Here is a 19,980-nt window from a genome sequence, read left to right on the forward strand (position 1 = left end):
TGTTAACACTTCCCGTCTTCCAGGATAAGTCAGTGCCAGGCTGGGAAACTGAGGCACGAAGGACACTGGTTACTGCTCCTTGGGCCGTTGGAGACAGGCCTCTGATTGGCACTAAGGGCCGGCCTGGAGGAGAAAGTCACCATCGCCACCTGCTGGACAATGGTGTCATGACAGCCATGCCCACCCTGCTGACTTGGGGCTGGTGATGGCCCTTGCTCCGTAGTCAGGAGAGGAGTCGGGCCAGTGGGGCATCCCCAGCAGAAGTTCAGAGTCCACGGAGACACAGCCATAAGCCTCTTTACTCCTGAGGCCCTGTGGACACTCTGCCCAGTCAGTGCTATGCAGGAGGGCAGGGTTGTGCCACCCAAGACCTGTCTTGCTTCACTTTGTCCGTACAGCTGCTCTCCCAACACAGCAGGTTGGGACCCCCACCTCTCGGGGAGGGGAGAGCTGCTCCAGCTCCCTCAGGGCTGTATCCACCCCACATGGGACCTAGGAAGGTAGAGGAGTCGAGGACCTCCCTGACACCCTCCCGGGCCTGGGTACCCCAGCCTAGGTAGCAAGGCCCAGGGTTCCTGATGAGAGCTGTCTCCATCCCCAGAGGTACATCATCCGGCCAAGCAGAGGTCTCACCACTCAGACATCGTCCACAATCTTCCCATCATGCAAGGGACAGAAAAAATAAAATAAAATAAAAGGAGGTAATGAAGGCTGAAAGCCCAGATTCTGGGGCCAAGTGGCCTGAGTTCAAATCCCAGCTCTGCCTCTGATAGGCTGTGTGACCTTGGGTGAGCTATTAGACCTCTCTCAGTGTCAGTTTTCCTCAACTGGAAAGTGAGGATGATAGTAATAGTACCTACATCATGGCTATCATGAGAATTAAGTGAGATATTTGGAAAAGGCTGAAAAGGGAACCTGGCACAAGGCAAGGACTGGATAAGTGTGGACTATTATTATTAGAGCACAAACCCTGGAGTCAGACAAAACTCACTTTATATCCCAGCAAAGCCACTCCCTATGTGGCCTTCAGCACATGCCCCTACTCTGAGCCTCACTTCCATATTCCATAAAATGGGGAGAACTGAATAGATAACATACACAAGAGCCTGCCTGTGGTGTATGGGCTACACAGTAAATAGTAGTTATTTATCATAAAAAGAATATGGTCTTTGGGGTCAGATCTTAGTTCTGCACCCTCTGGCTGTGTGACCCTGGGAAAATTACCTCCCCTTTCTGAGCTGTAAAATGAAAAGAAAATTTGTTGCATGGTATTGTTGTGGTGATTAAAGGGACTAACTATAAGGCATCCAGTTCAGAGTCTGGAACACAACAGGTGTTCAATCAATCAGTTATTAGCACCTTTATAAAACTACAATGGCAGAAATAAAGAAAGGTGAGCCATGATTATTTGGGTCCGTCTAACCTTAAGCCATCCCTACCACACACACACATCATATTGCTTTCCCTCTACCTGTCTCCCACAACCTACCTTTTTCTTCCCCTGCTTCATGTGATAAATACCTATAGAATCGACTGTGTTTTAGAAACTGTTCTAAGCACTTTATATATAATAAGTCATTCAACCCCCATTCAACCCTGTGAGGTAGAAACTATTAATATCCCCATTTTTCAGATGGGAAAACTATGGCTCAAAGTTGCTTGAGGTCATCCAGCCGGTAAATAGCAGAGGCAGGATTTGAACCCAGGATTTCCAGCTCTCACGTCCACTTCTGAAACCACTTGGCTCCAGAGCATGCTAGGCCTGGTTACTCAGGCAGGTGATTGGGCCACTGCTTGCTGACCTGGTCATCAGACACCTGCTGGATGTGGACACGGGTCTCATTGAGGTTGTGTAGCCGTGTGTACCCATACTCTTTGATGCGCACGGTGCTCCAGGGCCACGGGAAGAGGGTTAAGGGGGTCAGCCGCTCCTCACAACCCTGCCGAAGAGAATCATTTAGACCCAGGGCTGGCGCAGGTGGAGTACCCACTGGGGAGCAGAAAAGACCTGCCAGACCGGGACCCTGCCACCCCCAAGGAAGACAAAGCCAGTTAAGACTTGATCTTGATAATGCTCACAGCTGAGTGTTTTGACCCAACCAGGTTTCCTGGTTCTCTGACTTCTAGAACAGTGCATGGCTGTACAAGACTGTCCACTGCAGCATTTTCTCGAAAAGCCCTGAGCTGGAAGCCAGCCAAACGGCCATCAGTGGGGGTCAGTTAAGTAAATTATAGGGTAGCCATCACAAAGTGGGGCGGTAGAGAAAAATGGCCAAGACGTATGGTTAAGGGGAAAATGCAATTCACAGAATAGAAGAAATTGGTGGCTCTCAACCCTCGCTGCACAGTAGACCCTCCAAGAAAGCTATTGAAATCGTCATTGCCTGGGGGAGAGGAAGTGCTTATCCTTGCAGTAGAAACCCAGGTAATGTGAGCAGAAAGGATGAGGGAGCATCAGCCTCAAAAACAAAAAAAATCACCATTTTGCAGCCATCATCATAGTAACTGATTGAAGCCAGAACCATCAATGGATGGTCAAAGTAGCGGCGAAAATTTGAGGAATATCAGGATATTTGTGGAGTCTCAAAGTACCTCCAGGAGACCCTTGTTAATTTTAAAGGGGAAAATCGTGACTATGGTGGAGAAGATGTGTAAACTGAGACTTAAAGGGGCTAAAGAGGTACCACGCACCTCCTCATAGGGTGCACTGAAAAGAACACAATATCGCTTTTGTCTATTCTTACCCAAAATGTGTAACTTCAGTCTAATCACCAGCAAACATCAGACAAATCCGAACTGAGGGATAGTCTATAAAACAACTTTGCTATGCTCTTCAAATTTTTCAAAGTCATGAAGAATGAAGAAAGAGTGGGGAAATGTTTCTGATTAAAGGAAGGGAGAGGGGGCTTCCCTGGTGGCGCAGTGGTTGAGAGTCCGCCTGCCGATGCAGGGAGCGCGGGTTCGTGCCCCGGTCCGGGAGGGTCCTGCGTGCCGCGGAGTGGCTGGGCCCGTGAGCCATGGCTGCTGGGCCTGCACGTCCTGAGGCTGTGCTCCGTAGCGGGAGAGGCTGCAGCGGTGAGAGGCCAGCGTATCGCAAAAAAAAAAAGGAAGGGAGAGAGATAAGACACGGAAGTAGACTGTATGATCTTAGACTAGATTCTGGACCAGAAAAAAAAAATTCTTTAATTTAAAGGACATGAATAGGACAATTGGCTAAATTTGAATGAGATTAGATAATGGTATATTATCAATGTTAACTACTTGAATCTGATTATTATACTGTACTGATGTAAGAGAATGTCCTCGTTTTCTTAGGACATACAGATGGAAAGATAAAGGGGCATCATTTCTGCAACGTACTCTTCATCGGATCTGAAAATAATAGTAAAATGTATACACACACACACACACACACAGACAGACAGACAGACAGACAAAAACAGAGATTGAAACAAGCGTGGTTAAATGTTCACATTTGGGAAATCTTGGGAAAGGGGATATGGAACATCTTTGTATTATTTTTGCTACTTTTCTGTAAGTCTAAAATAATTTCAAAATTTAAAATGAAAGAAAAAAGCTAATCTGCACTGATTAAGGTCAGAATAGTGATCACCTACACCTATGAGGAGTCACCTGTACTGATAACATTCTATTTCCTGCTGCAGGTGGTGGCCGCACAGGGGTGGCAATGCCAGGGCCGAGCCCTCGGAGATTCTGGTGTTTGTTCTGGGGTTGGGCCCAGGCATCGGAGTTTTAAAACCTCCCCAGGTAATTCTAACGTGCACCAAGGCTGAGAACTGCTAGGGTATGAAGCATGATCCAAGCTGTTTTTAAAAAGTGGGTGATGCCGTAACACATCTCTATTGAGACAATGACTCATTTGCATACATGGAAAATATTCTCAAATGCCACCCGAGATGTAACCATTGAGAGTGGGACTAAGAAGGGTGTGGAGAGTTTTACCTCCTGCCCTCTGTTCTGTTTGAATTTTTATCATGAGAGATTCTTACTTTGATCTCACTAATTTGTAAGAAACAGCTTAAAAAATAAGCCCTTGCTTCTTGTGGAAGTGACTGATTCCAAGGCTCGGCGGGTGGGGGTAGGGGGACAGAAGATGATCCTGGAGCACCCTGTAGTGCCAAAAAGTAAGAGAGACCCCAAAAAACGACAGGGACACATCGAAAGGACACGGCCTGATCTGAAGAGTTCCCAGTGGCCAAAGTTAGAGCAACGTAGGCAGCAGCATAAACGGCAGGAGTATTGGATTAGAGCCCACGGGAGAAGATAATTACCCATGAGCCCATACTAGTATAAATCCATAACTAACTAACCAAATAAATGGGGCAGAAGGGACAACTCATCCTCATGGGAGGATGCTAACTAATAAATCGAGGAGGAATGAGGGAAATAGAAGATCCCCAGTAGAACATCCCAGCGATCACTGTAACAGACAAGACCCACTGATGTGTTCAAAAATTAGCAGGTGAAAGTTGGAGGAGAAACAGGACATTTGCAGGGTCTAAAATCATCTCCCCCAAGATGTTTATCAACTAAAAAGGGAAATACAACAACTTTACAGAGCAAGAACCCAGCAGACACTTCCTTAAACAGGTGATTCAGAGAAATCCCTCCAGGAATGAGACACAGTGAGGACAGGGACCCCCTCCCCACCCCGGTATGGCCCTCTGAGAAGGACAGACCATCATTTGTGACTGTGTGGCCCCAAATGCATAACCCGAATCTTGGCAGGAGAAAATATCAGACAAACCCAGATCCAGGGGCATTCTGAAAAAAACAACTGACCTGAATGAAAGACAAGGGAAGAGGGAGGAACCGTCACAGTTTGGAGGAGACTAAGGAGACACAATAACTAAATACAGTGTGGGATCCTGAAACAGAAAAAGGTCATTGGTGGGAAAGCTGGTGCAATGCGAATAAAGTCTGGAGTCCAGTTACAATGCTAATAATAAGCCCTCTGCCCTGGATCCATCCAGTAGACCTGGGCAAGCACCCCCTGCCCCCGCCACTTACTGATCCTGTGATTCTGAAGGAGTATTTTACTGTCTGAGTCTCTGTTTCCACATCTGTGCAATGGGCATGCTATTGATACTAGGTGCATCTAACCACCTAAGAGATAGCAGCTGTATAAAGGATGAGGCACCCAGGCTGGTACAGGTGCAGCCCTCAATAGATCAGGGGCCCAAGCAGCACCCCCCCTCCCCCCACCCTGCTCACGGCAGATCCGGTGATGATGTGGACGGGGACACAAGGGTGGGTGTTGGGCATCTCTCGGCTGCCATTAAATACCTGGAGAAGGGACAAAGGGGAGGGGTCTGTCATACCCAGCCAGGCCCCGCGGTCCTGACCTTGAGGGGGCGGTCCACTGACACCAGCCACATGGCTCTCAGCCCACCCCAGGCCTCACATGGTAGTTGTAAATTGGCCACAGGCATTCATAGGAGCGTTCGTGAGCCCACAGCTGCAGGTCCACCCCTGATACAAAGCAAGAGGGGGGTCAGGTCCCTGAATCCAGGAGAGATGGGGGGTGGGGCCTGGGGCTGGGGAGTCCCCTGGGGTCACTCACCGTATTTATAGAAAAGATCCTCCAACTCATAGAACTTGCCGAGGAGGCCTCTGCAAACATGGGCCGGATGAGCAAGGAGGTGAGGGGTGACTCGGGCCAACCCCCCAACCTGGATTTCAGCACCTTTTCCCCAGGGAGGGGGTCCTCACCTTGCTTTCATGCCAGGTGCAGTCATCCCAATCAGCAGTGGAACAGTACCTGGGCCGGTGACCCCACGGCGGGGCTGCTGGGTTCTTATTGCCTTTCTGCAGAGAAGGGCGCAGTGTGAGGGGCAGGGGTTGCAGGAGGGGGAGGCGAGGCAGGTCCAAGGGGGACATCCACAGGTTACCTGGAGGTCGCTCTCCAGCCAGCGAAACTGTCTCTCTACCAGGTGGCGCCGTAATGGAGAAAGAAATATACCTCAGTGGAGAAGGAAATGATGTGTATCGGGCCCAGATCCCAGCTGGAAGGGTCAAAGGGCAGAGGTCAAATATGGGGTCTCTCCTGCATCTCCCATCCTTCAGGGGAGGGAGGCCAGTCCCCCAGCTTCCCTCAGGTTACCTGTACCACAGGCCTTCACTGTCCCCTGGCATGATGAAGCGAGCTTTGTAGTTGGAGAAGTTGCTGGATAAAAGGAAGTAAAATGGTGGGGAGAGGGTCTGGGTGCCCCCGCCCACCCCCACCTCCCACTGTCAGGCCAGGCCTGGCTCCCAGCCCAGCCCTCATCTCCTTTCCTCTCCCTTCCACAAATGAGCTGCTGCAGTACGAGAGACTAAGGTGAGACACTAGGAAGGACTTTTCTTTGGCCAGGCCCTTGCCCACCCTGAAGCCCTCAGGCCTCACTAGCGGTCTTCGTGATTCCCAGGACACGCATGTATGGCAGGCTGGCGGCCACAGGTTCAATGAGATTCATGAACTTGTCCCTGACGTGAGTGTTGTCCTGATCCATGTTGTAGAAAAAGTCTCCTGGGGGGTGGAGGAGAGAATGAGGACCCAGACCTGGCTCTGCTCTCTCCAGATTCGAGAGACCTGGTTGGTCACGTGCGGGCTGTGCAAGTCCTGGTCGCCCCCACTGTGAGGCGTCCTGGTTCTCCGATCCCTACCTCACACCCACGCGCATGTGCGCTTGGAACCATTTCCTGAGCCTCTGGTCCCCGAGGGCCCCTGCAGGACCTTGCCGGTCTCCTGTGCTCTGAGCACACCAGCCGCCATCTCACCCCTTCTCAGAGTAATAACAACGTTAAGACTGACATAGTCTGGGAACTTCCCTGGTGATCCAGTGGTTTAAGACTCGGTGCTTCCACTGCAGGGGGCACAAGTTCAATACCTGGTCAGGGAACTAAGATCCTGCATGCCCCTCGGAGGGGCCAAAATAAACAAATAAAAAAATATATAAGGGTGAATTAAAAAAAAAAAGACTGACGTAGTCTAGTCAGGTACCAGGCACATTTTCAGATGCTTTACATGCTCGATCACCTGAATCTTCAAAACACCCTCTGAGGTGGATGTTATTATCATCCCCGTTTCAGATGGGGAAACTGAGGCCCGGAGGGGTTAAGTGCTCGTTTAAGGTCACAGAGCTGGTTAGTGAGGATCCAGGAATCGAACCCTGGGAGCCTGATTCCAGAGTCTACTATGGCTTTGAACTATATCGGCCCCAATCTCCATCTCCCATCTGGTTCCCGTCCTCTCAAATCACAACAGAAATGATCATGACAACAAACACTTGTGTAGCACTTACAACAGGACAGGCAATATCGACTTATTTAGTCATCACAAGAGCCCTGTGAATTCTAACCTAGTCTTAGCCCTTATAACAATAATACAGAGGAGAAGACCAACGCACATAGCTCGAAGCGTCAAGACTGATTTTAACCTGGGCAGCCTGGTTGACCACAGCACCGTCTCTGTGGCCAGTCTCATCCCCCAGCCTGCAGAGCCACACTAGCCCCGGCCCAGGTCCCCTCCGCGGTCCTGGCGTTGCCTCCCACCCAAGCTTCCCCTCCCCGACCCCAAACCTCCAGGCGCACCCTGGCTGATGCCTCACCCACATGAAGAACAGCGTCGTACCTGCCCTGCTGGGTGTCACTGCACAGTCAGGGTAGGGCCCTAGGATTGTCAGTCCCTATGTCCCCAAACACAGCCAGACAGGGGCTCCAGTGGGGCCCAGTCTTCAGGGCCCTGAAGAGGAACCGACGGCTCCAGCCCTGAGTACTGCCGCAGCAGTAAACTGAGGGGAAAGGAAAAGGTCACAGTCGGCTGGGGAGCGGGGTGGGGGGCACCCCAGGATGTCTCCTTCACCCCCATCCGTCTTCAACTGGTGTGGGGATTGAATGGGTCTGCCCTATGCCCCTTCTGTCCACCTCACCCCAGGTCCCCAGCCTTCCATTTTCATCCCAGGGTCTTATACAATAGGCTTGCAGGTAAGCAGAAGGGGTACCAGCCCACCTGAGCCACCCGCCAATAGCAGCTTCTAGCCCACATCCCACTCCTCTTCCCATTCCCCCCTCAACACCTGGGCCCAGGGCCCCTCTCACCATACTGGACCCTGGGCAGCAGCCCCTGCAGTGTGATTCGGTCGGTGTATGTAGAGCTTCCGCCAGAGAATGCCCCCATCCATAGAGGGGCTGAAGGTGCCCTGAGCCCGGAGGGGCAGGGGCCCCCATAACTGCAGCCTGAACAACTGCACTTCCGAGGGGGTTGGGACCCATGTGGTCCAAGTTACAGTCATGCAGCCTGTCTCACCTGGAGAGAAAGGAAATGGGGGTCGGGCAGTGAGGCCTGGGCAGGGGTGGGGAGGGATGTGAGGAGAGTGAGGGGCAATAACGAGAGACTGAGGGGCTCTTGAACATTTAGTAGTTAAGATCACAGGTTCTGCAGCTTTCCAAGTTCAATCCCCGCTCCACCATTTCCAAGCTGTGCTTTCCTTGGGCAAGTCACTTCACCTCTCTGAGCCTCAGTTTCCTTCTCAATAAAATGGAATAATAATAGTATCTTCCCTATAGGGTTCTGTGAGGCTTAGATGAATAAGTAAAAGTAAAATATGTAGAGCTGATTCACTTTGTTATACAGCAGAAACTAACACACCATTGTAAAGCAGTTATACCCCAATAAAGATGTAAAAAAATAAAAGTAAAGTACTTGAAACAGTGCCTAGTACAGTCAGGGTTACACGAGTGAATGAATATTATTATTAATATCGTTACTGGGTGCAGGCCTGTTCCGCGTATTTTACACATGACATAGTTTAGGGGTTGTCAACTCAGATGTCTAGAGGCCAGCTAGGTAATACACATGGGGACAAGGGCCAGCTGTAAGGAGTAAGGCAGCAGGGAGACGTGGAGTATGTTGCAAAGCGTAGAGCCTGCCCTGCCTCAGAGACGAGCCATCGTTCAGCTCTGGTACCACTCAATCTGTCAACTTCTAGAGCAAATCTTTATACGGTGTTTTTTTTTTTTTTTTTTTGCGGTACGTGGGCCTCTCACTGTTGTGGCCTCTCCCGTTGCGGAGCACAGGCTCCGGACACGCAGGCTCAGCGGCCATGGCTCACGCGCCCAGCCATTCCGCGGCACGTGGGATCTTCCCGGACCAGGGCACGAACCCACGTCCCCTGCATCGGCAGGCGGACTCTCAACCACTGCGCCACCAGGGAAGCCATATACGGTGGTTTTTATAGCCCAAAAGCATGTAAGAGTAGATATACAAACTTTTAAGTGATAGCTCCTAATTCTTAAGTGATAGCTCCTAATTCTTAAACGTCAGCAAATCAAGGTTTTAAAAATACTATGTGGTATAGGATGACGTTAAGAGCATGAGCGGGCTTCATATTTATACATTCATATATATATAGAAATATAGGTGTGTACATATGCATATCAACATATCCGCATGTATTGTCAAGCCCTGTTTGTGAGAGGGCCTAGGAGCAGCGACGCCTCAGTAGCAGTGAGCACACCTAGTGCTCAGATCTTAGTTTCTAAATACCCATTCTCCAATCAAAGGAACCAGGGCTCCTTGGAGAAGTAGTTGATTCCAGAGATGGGGTAGGAAATATACAAGATGAGTCTGGGATAATTGGTGGTGTCAGAAGTTGAGGCAGTGCTCAAGACACAATGGGAGTGGGGTTGTGGAAAGAACACAGAAGCCAAGCTGGAGGAGTTCTAAAAGACAAAGTCAGAGACAATTTGAGCCACAAAATAAATAGCAATAGTACTGAGTTTAACTCATGGGATAAAATAAATATCCGAGAGTCCATACCAAATAAATAAATAACCCAAACAAACAAACAAATAAATAGAGGGGGCGGGGAGGGATAGCCCTTCCTTACAGTAAAATTTCAATTAGACAGAGAGAGGGAATTAGAAAGTTACAAAATCACAATTAGGCACGCCCCATGCTAATAATTGTTGCAGACAAGATTTACCAATGAATGCTAAAATTAGTGCACAAAAGTTTCAGGAGAAACCTGATTTCCAGCCTTAAGGAATCTTCCCCTAGATATTTATTACAAGGATATTTATACAAAGGAAAGAATAAAAGCTTTACAGTGGAGAAACCCAGCAGGCACCATTTTAACCAAGCAATGAAGGTTCACATTACCAGTGACAGCAATAAGACATGTCAGTGTCACGAACACTCTGATACCATGCACTGAGAAGGGCACTACATCCCACTAGGACAGTCTTGCCAGAAAAATACGTAATTCAATACGTATTCCAATCATGAGAAAATAGCAGATAACCCCCAAGTGAGGACTGTCCTATAAAAACCAAACAAAATCAGAAAGACAACAGCTCAGTACTCCAAAATGTCAAGATGTTCACGTTAGGAGAAACTGGGTGAGGGGGATATAAGAACTCTGTAATATTTTTTGCAAAATTTCTGTTAAATCTAAAATTAGTACAAAATTTACAGTTTTAAAAACAAATATGACAGGCTTTTGAGCCAGCCTGCCTGGGTTCAAATTCCAGGCTATGTGACCTGCGGTCAGACTCTTCACGTCTTTGAGCCTCAGTTTACTCTTTTGTAAAATGGGAGGAACAATAGTACTTACAGCTTAAGGTCCAATAAGAGGTTAAATGAGTCTTCCATCTGAATCGCTTGTAAGAGTATATTTATTATTATTATCATTATTGTGTAGGCCCAACAAAGGCCAGCTGTGATCTCACTGGGTTTTCACAGTGAAATGGGTTTTATTTTTGTTCCATTTCACAGAGACCTCCAGGCAAAGTGCCTTGTCCAAGGTCACTTAGCCAGCAAATGCCAAAGCCAGTTCATTCATGTGGTTTCAGATTCTCATTGCAACTAACCCTTAAGAAACTACCTTAAAAGTGTCAAGGACACACAAAAAAATAAGGAAAGACTGAGGAATTGTCACAGATAGGAGGAGTAATTAAGGAGACTTAAAAAGATATAAACCAATGCCTCTCCTCACTATATTCCCTTTCTTTTTTAAAGTGTAGTTATTTTTCATGAAAAATGTCATCTACCTTACTAATGAATGGGTTTATTATTGCTCATTTTTAATGATTGAATCAATATTTTTAAATGCCTCCGTTTTAGTTTCTGTTACGGCAACTATTATGGACGTAACTCACATAAACTGAAGCTCTCTAAGGTTCTTATAATTTTTTTAGCTGTGCCAAAGCGTCCCGAGACAAAAACGTGTGAGAAGCACCGCCACACGCCAAGTTCCCTTTTGCTGCTTCACAGCTGATATTTCACTTACTCGTCACTCTGAGGTCACACTGATATTACCCCATTGTCCAGATGAGGAGACTGAGGCCAGAGAGGTTAAGTCACTTGCCCAAGTTCACACGGCAGGTAAGCAGCAAAGCTGGGGTTAAAACCCAGGAAGTCTGGGTGCAGAGAGTCCAGAGTCCAAGGTCCTACTACCTCCTTGCACCTCCACCCGAAGATCAAGGACCAGGAGGGAGCTTTGTGAGAACACCGCAATGAGCGAGGACGACAGCAGCCCCCTTAGGAGAGCGCTTACTATAGGCCGGGCTCCAGAGTCATTTCCCACACAGCCAGATGCGCCGCTGCTTATAATCTCCATTTAACAGAGGTGGACACATGAAGCTCAGAAAGAACCGCCAGCCTAGAAATCAGTGTGGGATTCCTGAGCCTCACTGGGAAATGCCCAGCGAGAGGTCGCAGACACTCACCTGGGTAGGACAGGTGGACTTGCTCAGGGGCAGCGCTGGGAGCCTTTGGGGACCCCTGGACTCCCAGGGAGAAACAGAGGAGCAGACAGCAGCAGGACCAGCAGGGACGAGGGGAGCACATGGCAGAGGGAAGGGGGGAAGCAGAAAGGGGAAGGGGAAGGGGCTAACGTGTATGAGATCCCTTCAGAACAGCAGGAGCGGCTGGGGAGGATGGGGAAAGAAGGGGGATCAGGCAAAATCCCACGGAGGGAGGGAGGACGGCAGGGAGGTCTTCACAGGGACGGTTATCCAGATGCTGGAGAAAAAACAAAAACGGTCATCACTACTGAGAGGCAAATGCCCTCTGAGCCTCGCTGGCTGCTAAGCATTTTACATAGATTAACTCGTGGGAGCCTGACGACATTCCTCTGTGTGGTGGCCACGGATCATCAGCCCCATGTCACAGATGACGAAGCTGATAAACGGAGTGACTCGGTTGCGTGGCTCAGGTGTGATGGGGCGGGGATTGGAACCCAGGGGTCCTGGCTCCAGAGCCCTTGCTCTTATCCACCGCTCACTCTCAATGCAAGAGGCTTGGGAGTGGGGCTGGGGGGTCTCAGTGTTGGAAGTTGCCTTTGGCAACCCCATCCCCAGCATTCCACCCTGCCCTCAGAGACCTCATCACCGTCTACTCCATCCTCCAACCTTCCATTTCCATCATAGTAACCTCAATCCCCCCACTCCATCCCCAGACCGCCCAAGAATTCCGTCCCACCTGGAGCAGCCCCGTCCTCCTTGCCCCTTACCCAGCATCCCATTCTGCCTTTAGTGACCCCAATTCCTCCCCATCTCCACCTGTCTCCCCTGACCCTGCACCTGTATACCCACCCTCCTCCTCCCCAGCCCTTCCCTTCCTGCTCCAGTTCGGTCTCCAGCCCATCGAGGACCTGCCTGCCTGCCTGCGGGGCAGAGCCAGGCCGGGATCGTCAATCTGGGGGCCGGGAGCTGGGGCTGGAGTTTCCCCCCAGGTCCCTGGCTCACCCGCTGGGGCTCCAACTCCCAGCATGTGCATCTCGGGGCACCAGTGGGACAGCGGTATTTTATGAGTTTGTAGGCGCTGAGACATCCCGCCGCCCACAGCTATCCCAGCCCCGGAAGAGCCTGCCTTCTCCAGGTGACTGCCTCCCCAGACAGCTGGCGCCCCGGGTTCCACAGGTCCGGCTGGTCTTGGGCGGCCCATGCCCACGCGCCCACCTCCCCCCGCCCCCGCCTCCCCGGGCTGGGCGGGGGAAGGGGGACCTAGGTAAATTTGATAAGCTGCTGCCGCCACCTCCAAGCCGGCCTCCAGGAGAGCACCCGGAGAGGAGGTCTATGCTCGTCCCCCAGGAGCCCCATCCCGCAGCTACGGAGCCCCCAGGGCACTGACACCGGTCCCCAGCTCTGGCCCTGCCGGATCCTGAGGTACCCAGGTGTGCTGGCACCTGCGCCTGCGACCGAGGTGGGTGTGGGGAGATTCTCCCATCCCTTCCCGCGGCATCCGCTTTGTATTCTTGGCAGTTCCTTCCGCCTTCCTCACTCTGCAAGCTTAGTCCACGCCGGTTCCTCCTCAGGCCCCCGGGCATGCTGAAAACAGAAAATCAAAGTCCACCGAATGACTGTGCTGCTTCTGAGTCGTGCGCCCGAGGCCGGTTACTCGACCCCGCTGGGCCTTGGTTTCTTCACCTGTGAAATGAGGGTGATAACAGTATGGACACTATGGGCTACTGTGAGGATTAAACCAGTTGACACATGAAATTTCACGCTGAGAACAGGGACTGGCCCAGAGTAAGGGCTGGATAAGAATCAGCTGTTATTTTTATTATTATTAATGCATGAGTTCCAGAAATTGCCCTGGGGTCTAGGTGGGAGCAAGTGAGTATTTTCTCTGTCAACCTTTGTGAGCTGTTTGAAGGTTGTGAGTGGCTTGCTGCAAAATACTCTTGGGTATTTTCCCAGAGCAGCAGGAAAAGTCAGAGGGTCCAGGTTTTAGTTGTTTCGTCTTCCTGTCTGCAGATCAAATGACTCCACAATTTGGCTTTGTCAAGTCAGGTATAGCAGTGTCTGCTGATTGGGAACACTGATTCCATAGACTGACACTGAGGGTGTAGGGGTGGTTCAATATGGGCTTTTGCACTGTTTGGACTTTTTTCCCCCACCTTCTAGAGTCTCCATTACAGCTTAAAATGTAATAAAAAGCAACTCTCTTGGCCATATTCAAATACCCTCAAGACCCTGCTCACCCTCAGAAATTTTAACTTCCCCTTAGTTCTAGTTTTTCTGGTGGTCTTCCAGGAGCTGTGGTTACGAACGTTGTTTTTGTTAAAGTCACCTGTGGCAGGCTGGTGAAGCCCTTCTCCAAATCATGTTTTAACATGTATTAAAAAGAAAAGAAAAAAAAAACACAGGATACAAAAGAAACGGATGCTATTGAATTACAGATACATGATTTTTTTGGATATGTAATACAGTAATATATGTACTTCTTTATCAGTGCATTAAACTTCAAGATCTAGGGACAGGTCCAAAATTATAGTAATTTAGAAACTTTGTTGAGTGTATAGACGATGTTTGAGAGTCTTGCGACGACTACAGTGGGGTTGGAAAACAACTGTTAATTTCTTCTCATGACAAAGCCAGAAATCTGCTAACTGTCCTGTGGTTGGCCCTTCCAACACTCGCTCCCGCCCCCCATGGCAGAAGAACCTGGTAAATTTCAATTACAGCAACAGTTTATAAACATTACCCTCTTAAAAATTTTTGAGGACCCCAAAGAGCTTTGGTATGTGTGGGTTATATCTTTTAATACTTAGCATGTAAGAAAATAAAACTGGGAAGTGTTTCTTTTCTTTTTTCTTTTTTTTTGGCTGTGCTGCGCGGCTTGTGGAATCGTAGTTCCCCGACCAGGGATTGAACCTGGGCCCTCGGCAGTGAAAGCACTGAGTCCTAATCACTGGACCACCAGGGAATTCCCAAAATTAGGAAGGTAGGCCTTGTTACCATCCCAGTTTACAAAATGAGAAAAAAGGCTTGGGGAGGGCAGCAGCCTGCCCAAAGCCACACAGCTGAACCCTGGTCCACAAGGAGGAGGCTCCTGAGCCCGCCTCTAACCTGCTGTGCGGGGCATCTGAGCAGGGCAGTGACTGGAGGGAACCAGTCTCAGCCAGGAGCTGGCTCTTGGGGGGCAGGTGGAGGCAGGTGCCCTGAGCCCCAGGTCCTTCTCCACCAGCAGTCCCTGAACTTGGCATGGAGCCTAGAGGAACCGTTGGCATCAGTTCTGAAGCCGAGACTGCCAGGTCTCAAACCTTAGCTGGGACAAACCAAACACTCCATACCTGCCCCCTCCCTCCAATGCCACTCCCCACCCCCAGCCACCGTCCTGGGAAGGCACATGCTTTGGGTTACGTTCTCCTTTTTCTCCATATGTTTGGCCCACAATTATTATTATTTTTTTAATCTTTTTAAAAAATTAATTATTTATTTTTGGCTGCGTTGGGTCTTCGTTGCTGCATGCGGGCTTTCTCTAGTTGAGGTGAGAGGGGTTTACTCTTCGTTGCGGTACACGGGCTTCTCATTGCGGTGGCTTCTCTTGTTGCAGAGCACGGGCTCCAGAGCGCAGGCTCAGTAGTTGTGGCACATGGGCTTAGTTGCTCCGCCGCATGTGGGATCTTCCTGGACCAGGGCTCGAACCCATGTCCCCTGCATTGGGAGGTGGATTCCTAACCACTGTGCCACCAAGGAAGTACCTGGCCCACAATCATTATATAGCATTTTTTAAATGTGTTTTTAAGTTTTATGGAAATGATATATTGTAGTCACCAACCCACAGCTTCATGTTTGCCCTGAGGATGTGCTTTTGGATTAGTCCATATTGTTACCTGGAGATCTTGTCCTCTTGTGTGTCAATACTTAACTCTTCTTTAACGCCCTTCAATAAAATTTTATAAATTTTTCATAAAATATTGCATATCTTTTGCTGAATTTATTCTGAGCCACCTTAAGATTTTGTAAATCGAATTAAAAAATTTTTTTAATAAAAAATATTCTTGAAGAGTCAAATTTCACCATCTTAACCATCTTTGAGTTTAATAATGTTAAGTACATTCACATTGTTGTGTAACCCAGCTCCAGAACTCTTTTCAACTTGTACAATTGAAACTCTGGACCCATTAATCCGTCTCCCCACTGCAACCCCCAGCAACCACCATTCTACTTGGCCTCTATACGTTTCCCTACTCTAAGAACCTTATATAAGTGGAATCATACGGTTTTTGTCTCTTTGTGCCTGGCTTATTTCTCTTAGAGTAATGTCCTCAAGGTCCATGTTGCAGCATGTATCGGAATTTCTTTCCTTTTTAAGGCTGAATAATATTCCACTGTGTGTAAACACCACATTCTGTTTATCCAGTCATCTGTCGAGGGACACGTGGGTTACTTCTGCCTTTTGGCCGTTGTGAATAATTCTATGAACATGAGTGTACAACTATCTCTTCAAGACCTTGCTTTCAGTTCTCTTGGGTATATACTCAGAAGTGGAATTGCTGCATCACATATGGAATTTAATTTTTTTTAACTTTGAACTTTAACACACACACATACACACACACAAGGAGAGAAAATGGCATGATCAAACCTCATGTCCTCATTGCCCAGATTCAACAGTTACCAGCTTGGGGCCAATCTCATTTTTTGTTTGTATATTTGTTTTACCTTTTTATTGAAGTACAATGTACACACAGAGAGTGTAACCCGACTCCGTCTATAACCAGCCACAGACTGAGAAAAGGCATTTGCTCCTTTTCGTCTGGTGTATTTCCCTTATCCATAGCCTTCTAAAGTCCATCCATGTTGTTGCACATGGCTGTAGCTTACTCTACAGGAGCCCTCCAGAAGACAGCCTTTTCTGAAATAACCATCACACAAGGTGGAAGTCCCTTTGCTACTGAGTCTAATTTAGTTTTGAAGCATAAAAGCAAGTCATCTGGGAATTTCCTGGCAGTCCAATGGTTAGGACTTGGCGCTTTCACTGCGGGGGCCCGGGTTTGATCCCTGGTCAGGGAAGATCCTGAAAGCCGCACTGCATGGCCAAATAAATAAATAAATAAATAAAGCAAAAACCTTAAAAAAAAAAAAAAAGCGAGTCATCTACCAGCATTTTTGTAAAAGCATCAGTGTAAGACAATAATTGTCTATATATGCAAAAGACTGAAAAAGAAATTTGTTGTGACTTACAACTTTTTAAGATAACAGCTAAAACGATGACTGACATCATACCAGGACACTTCAAATTTTAAGAACTTCATGTAATTTCTAGAACATTTATATTAATAATATTTACCTTTACAATGTAACTTAAGATTTATTATTACTCATTTGGCATTGTTTCCCAGGTCATTTAATATACCAAATATACCTAACTAGTTTCATACTTCTCTTTGGGATGTTCAGGGGCCCTCACTGAAGCATCCCAGAGTTAGCTGGAGGTCAAAAGAACTTCATTTAGAATTTGATTTGAGAAAGTTTGTCAAAGACATCAAAATGTTTTAAATTTGGTCAAATAGAATCAGAAGTCACTGTGAGGCAATACTGATACATATAACCAAAATGACGATAAAAGATCTCAAAGGCAAGCGCAGGAAGTCACTGGTAAAGAAACTCTACAATCTCTTATCAAAGGCAGATCCAGATTTCAAGAAAACTTTGTCCTCTCAACAGAGAAAAAACCAAATTCTAGTTTTACATCATTTTACCTTTAATATTAAAATTCATTTATTTAATTAAATTCAATCTAAACTTAATCTTGATCATGCATAAAACTCTCTTCTCAGTATTCCCTTTTAAAAATTAATTTCTAGAAATATATGCCATTTCATAGTACAATCTTTCAATAAAGCACAAAATATATCTATTAATAGTTTCAAACATATTTAGTCTCTCTGTAATAAGAGGTCAAGAGTAGGTAAACAGAGGCCTCTTTAGCAATTAATGTTTTAGTATTTTATCTTATTAAAAATGGTCTAGACATTCAATGAATTTCCAACATTTGATTTGAGTTAGCAGAACTCTAAAGTTTCAAGCTGCCAAAAATCTGGAGAAACTGTTTGCAGGTAGACATACAATAAAACATATTATTCTTAAAGCATCACCCAAAAGCTTTTATCCCATTTATCTCTATTTTATTACTTGTGAAAATATCATCATACCATTAATTATCTTGTTGACAAATTTTATAACATAAATAACACGAGCTTATTGACTTTCAGTAACCCTAGGTACAATAGAAGTATTATACTTAATGTTGATGACTCTAAAGACATGTCTATATTAATTAAACCATCACTTTAAACTTGTTTTTGGTCATTAAAGATTAATTCTAGATCACGTGATCCTTTAAAAATTTGGGTTAGTTTTTTTTTTTTTTTTTTTTGCGCTACACGGGCCTCTCACTGTTGTGGCCTCTCCCCTTGCGGAGCACAGGCTCCGGATGCGCAGGCTCAGCGGCCATGGCTCACGCGCCCAGCCGTTCCGCGGCACGCGGGATCCTCCCGGACCGGGGCACGAACCCGCGTCCCCTGCATCGGCAGGCGGACTCCCAACCACTGCGCCGCCAGGGCAGCCCAGCGCTTGCTTTTAAGTCCGTTGAACAGAGCTCTTTTACAAGTTAATTTTGATAACACCGTCTGGAGGTAGGGACATAACATATGTACAACATGCACACAGACACGGATACATCCAGACAGACACAGAGACCTCATAATTTTCCTGCTTGAACTTAAAAAGCCTCTTTCCCTTCTTTTCCTTCCTTTCAGTTTTACGTTCTACTAACTGAGCTAAGGCTGTATTCTCAGATGATGTGGGCTGTGTTTACATTTCAAGGATGTAATAAACGTTATAACGTCAAGCTTTCTCCTAGGAATACTTTTTTTTTTTAACTGGCTCCACCTCACAGCATGCGGGATCTTTGAACCTATGCCCCCAAGCAGTGCGAGCGTGGAGTCTTAACCACTGGACCAACAGGGAAGTCCCTCCTAGGAATACTTTTATTCTCTTGGGGTCAAATTTGAAAAGGTGTTTTTTCAAGCTGACTTTCTCTAAAATGTGAAAAGAGCTCCCTCCTGGCCATTTAAGAGTTAAGATAAGTGCTTTCGAGCATTGGCTTTGTTCCAATTGTACATGAAACCAGGCAGAGTTCCCCGAGTGGCTGCCCATCCAGGAGCTGTTTGGCCTTTGGGCATGGTTTCCCATTACTAATTTGGCAGCCTAATTCAGATATGATCTGAACAACTTTCTGAAGGCAGTTGTGATGGAGTGAATGCGTGCTGCTTCTGAGTCTAGTTCACCAAGGGAGTTCTATCCTTGGGTTGGTTTGACTCTCTTACGTGTCTCAGTTTCTCCCTCCAGTGGTCTAAAACTGCCAGGGGTTCTCGGGGCACTACACGATCAGCCTTTATTATGCCCCGATGACAAGCAGAATTTACTTACTGATCGTAGTGGGATCCTCTGTGGGACTGCTACAGGTCACGAGGATTGATCCTCAGACACTTCCCCTAGGTTCTCAGTCACCTCAGACCACCTCGTGGCCAGAAGGAGCAGTTGTCCCTTTTCCTTCAGAGCTGTGCAGGCTCAGTCTCTCATTTCACTAGCAGACAGTTTGTTCAGACCATATACACATAATCTTCCCAATTTAAGTCAAATTTTAAAAAAGGACAAGACAACCCAATTCGCTCCAGATTTCCCCCTAGGTCCTTGCCTAGGAAATGTACCTGAACCCCTTCAGGACTGCAAGTCCCAAGAAAAAGAGATAAATTTCAGGAGTAAAATTCAGGACAGCATTTAAGCAATGATGTCCGGATATCAGGAGAACTTGGGGAAGCACCTGAGGAATACCAAGAAGCTGGTGGGGCTCAAAGTTTCAGGGTGGGGGGCTCCTGGTGTCCTTTGGTGGGTGTCTCCGATATCCTGCAGACTATGCCAAGAAAATGTCGATGAAAATTCAATAAACTCTCAAGTTAAAAAAGAAAAAAAAAGGGAATCTTCTTCAAGCCAAACAGAGTTATAATGCTAGAAGCAGATTCTCAGAAAGCTCTGAGAACTATTCTGCCTGTTAGAAGTCGAAGGTACAGTCATATACATTTTCTCGACAAAGGATTGTACAACAAAATGACATATTTTACATCAAGTTCACCAAGGGTACCTTGTCCAGATAAGAATATACAAAACGAGTAGCAAGTCACC

At 47.4% G+C, this 19,980-nt stretch overlaps 1 protein-coding gene across 1 annotated transcript; it reads right to left on the reverse strand.

The window, feature by feature from the left end:
- Nucleotides 1–552: 552 nt before the first annotated feature.
- ACP7 (acid phosphatase 7, tartrate resistant (putative)) lies at nt 553–11,851 on the reverse strand. Its single transcript, XM_030874538.2, is given in 15 exon segments — nt 553–663; nt 1,803–1,940; nt 5,236–5,307; nt 5,426–5,493; nt 5,585–5,634; nt 5,708–5,829; nt 5,913–5,959; nt 5,962–6,026; nt 6,125–6,187; nt 6,407–6,434; nt 6,437–6,529; nt 7,611–7,793; nt 8,101–8,140; nt 8,142–8,308; nt 11,731–11,851. Coding segments are annotated over 15 exon segments (1,368 nt in total).
- Between the last annotated feature and the right edge of the window lie 8,129 nt (nt 11,852–19,980).

Source organism: Globicephala melas, chromosome 19 (genome assembly GCF_963455315.2).
Source record: "Globicephala melas chromosome 19, mGloMel1.2, whole genome shotgun sequence".
Lineage (NCBI taxonomy): Eukaryota > Metazoa > Chordata > Mammalia > Artiodactyla > Delphinidae > Globicephala > Globicephala melas.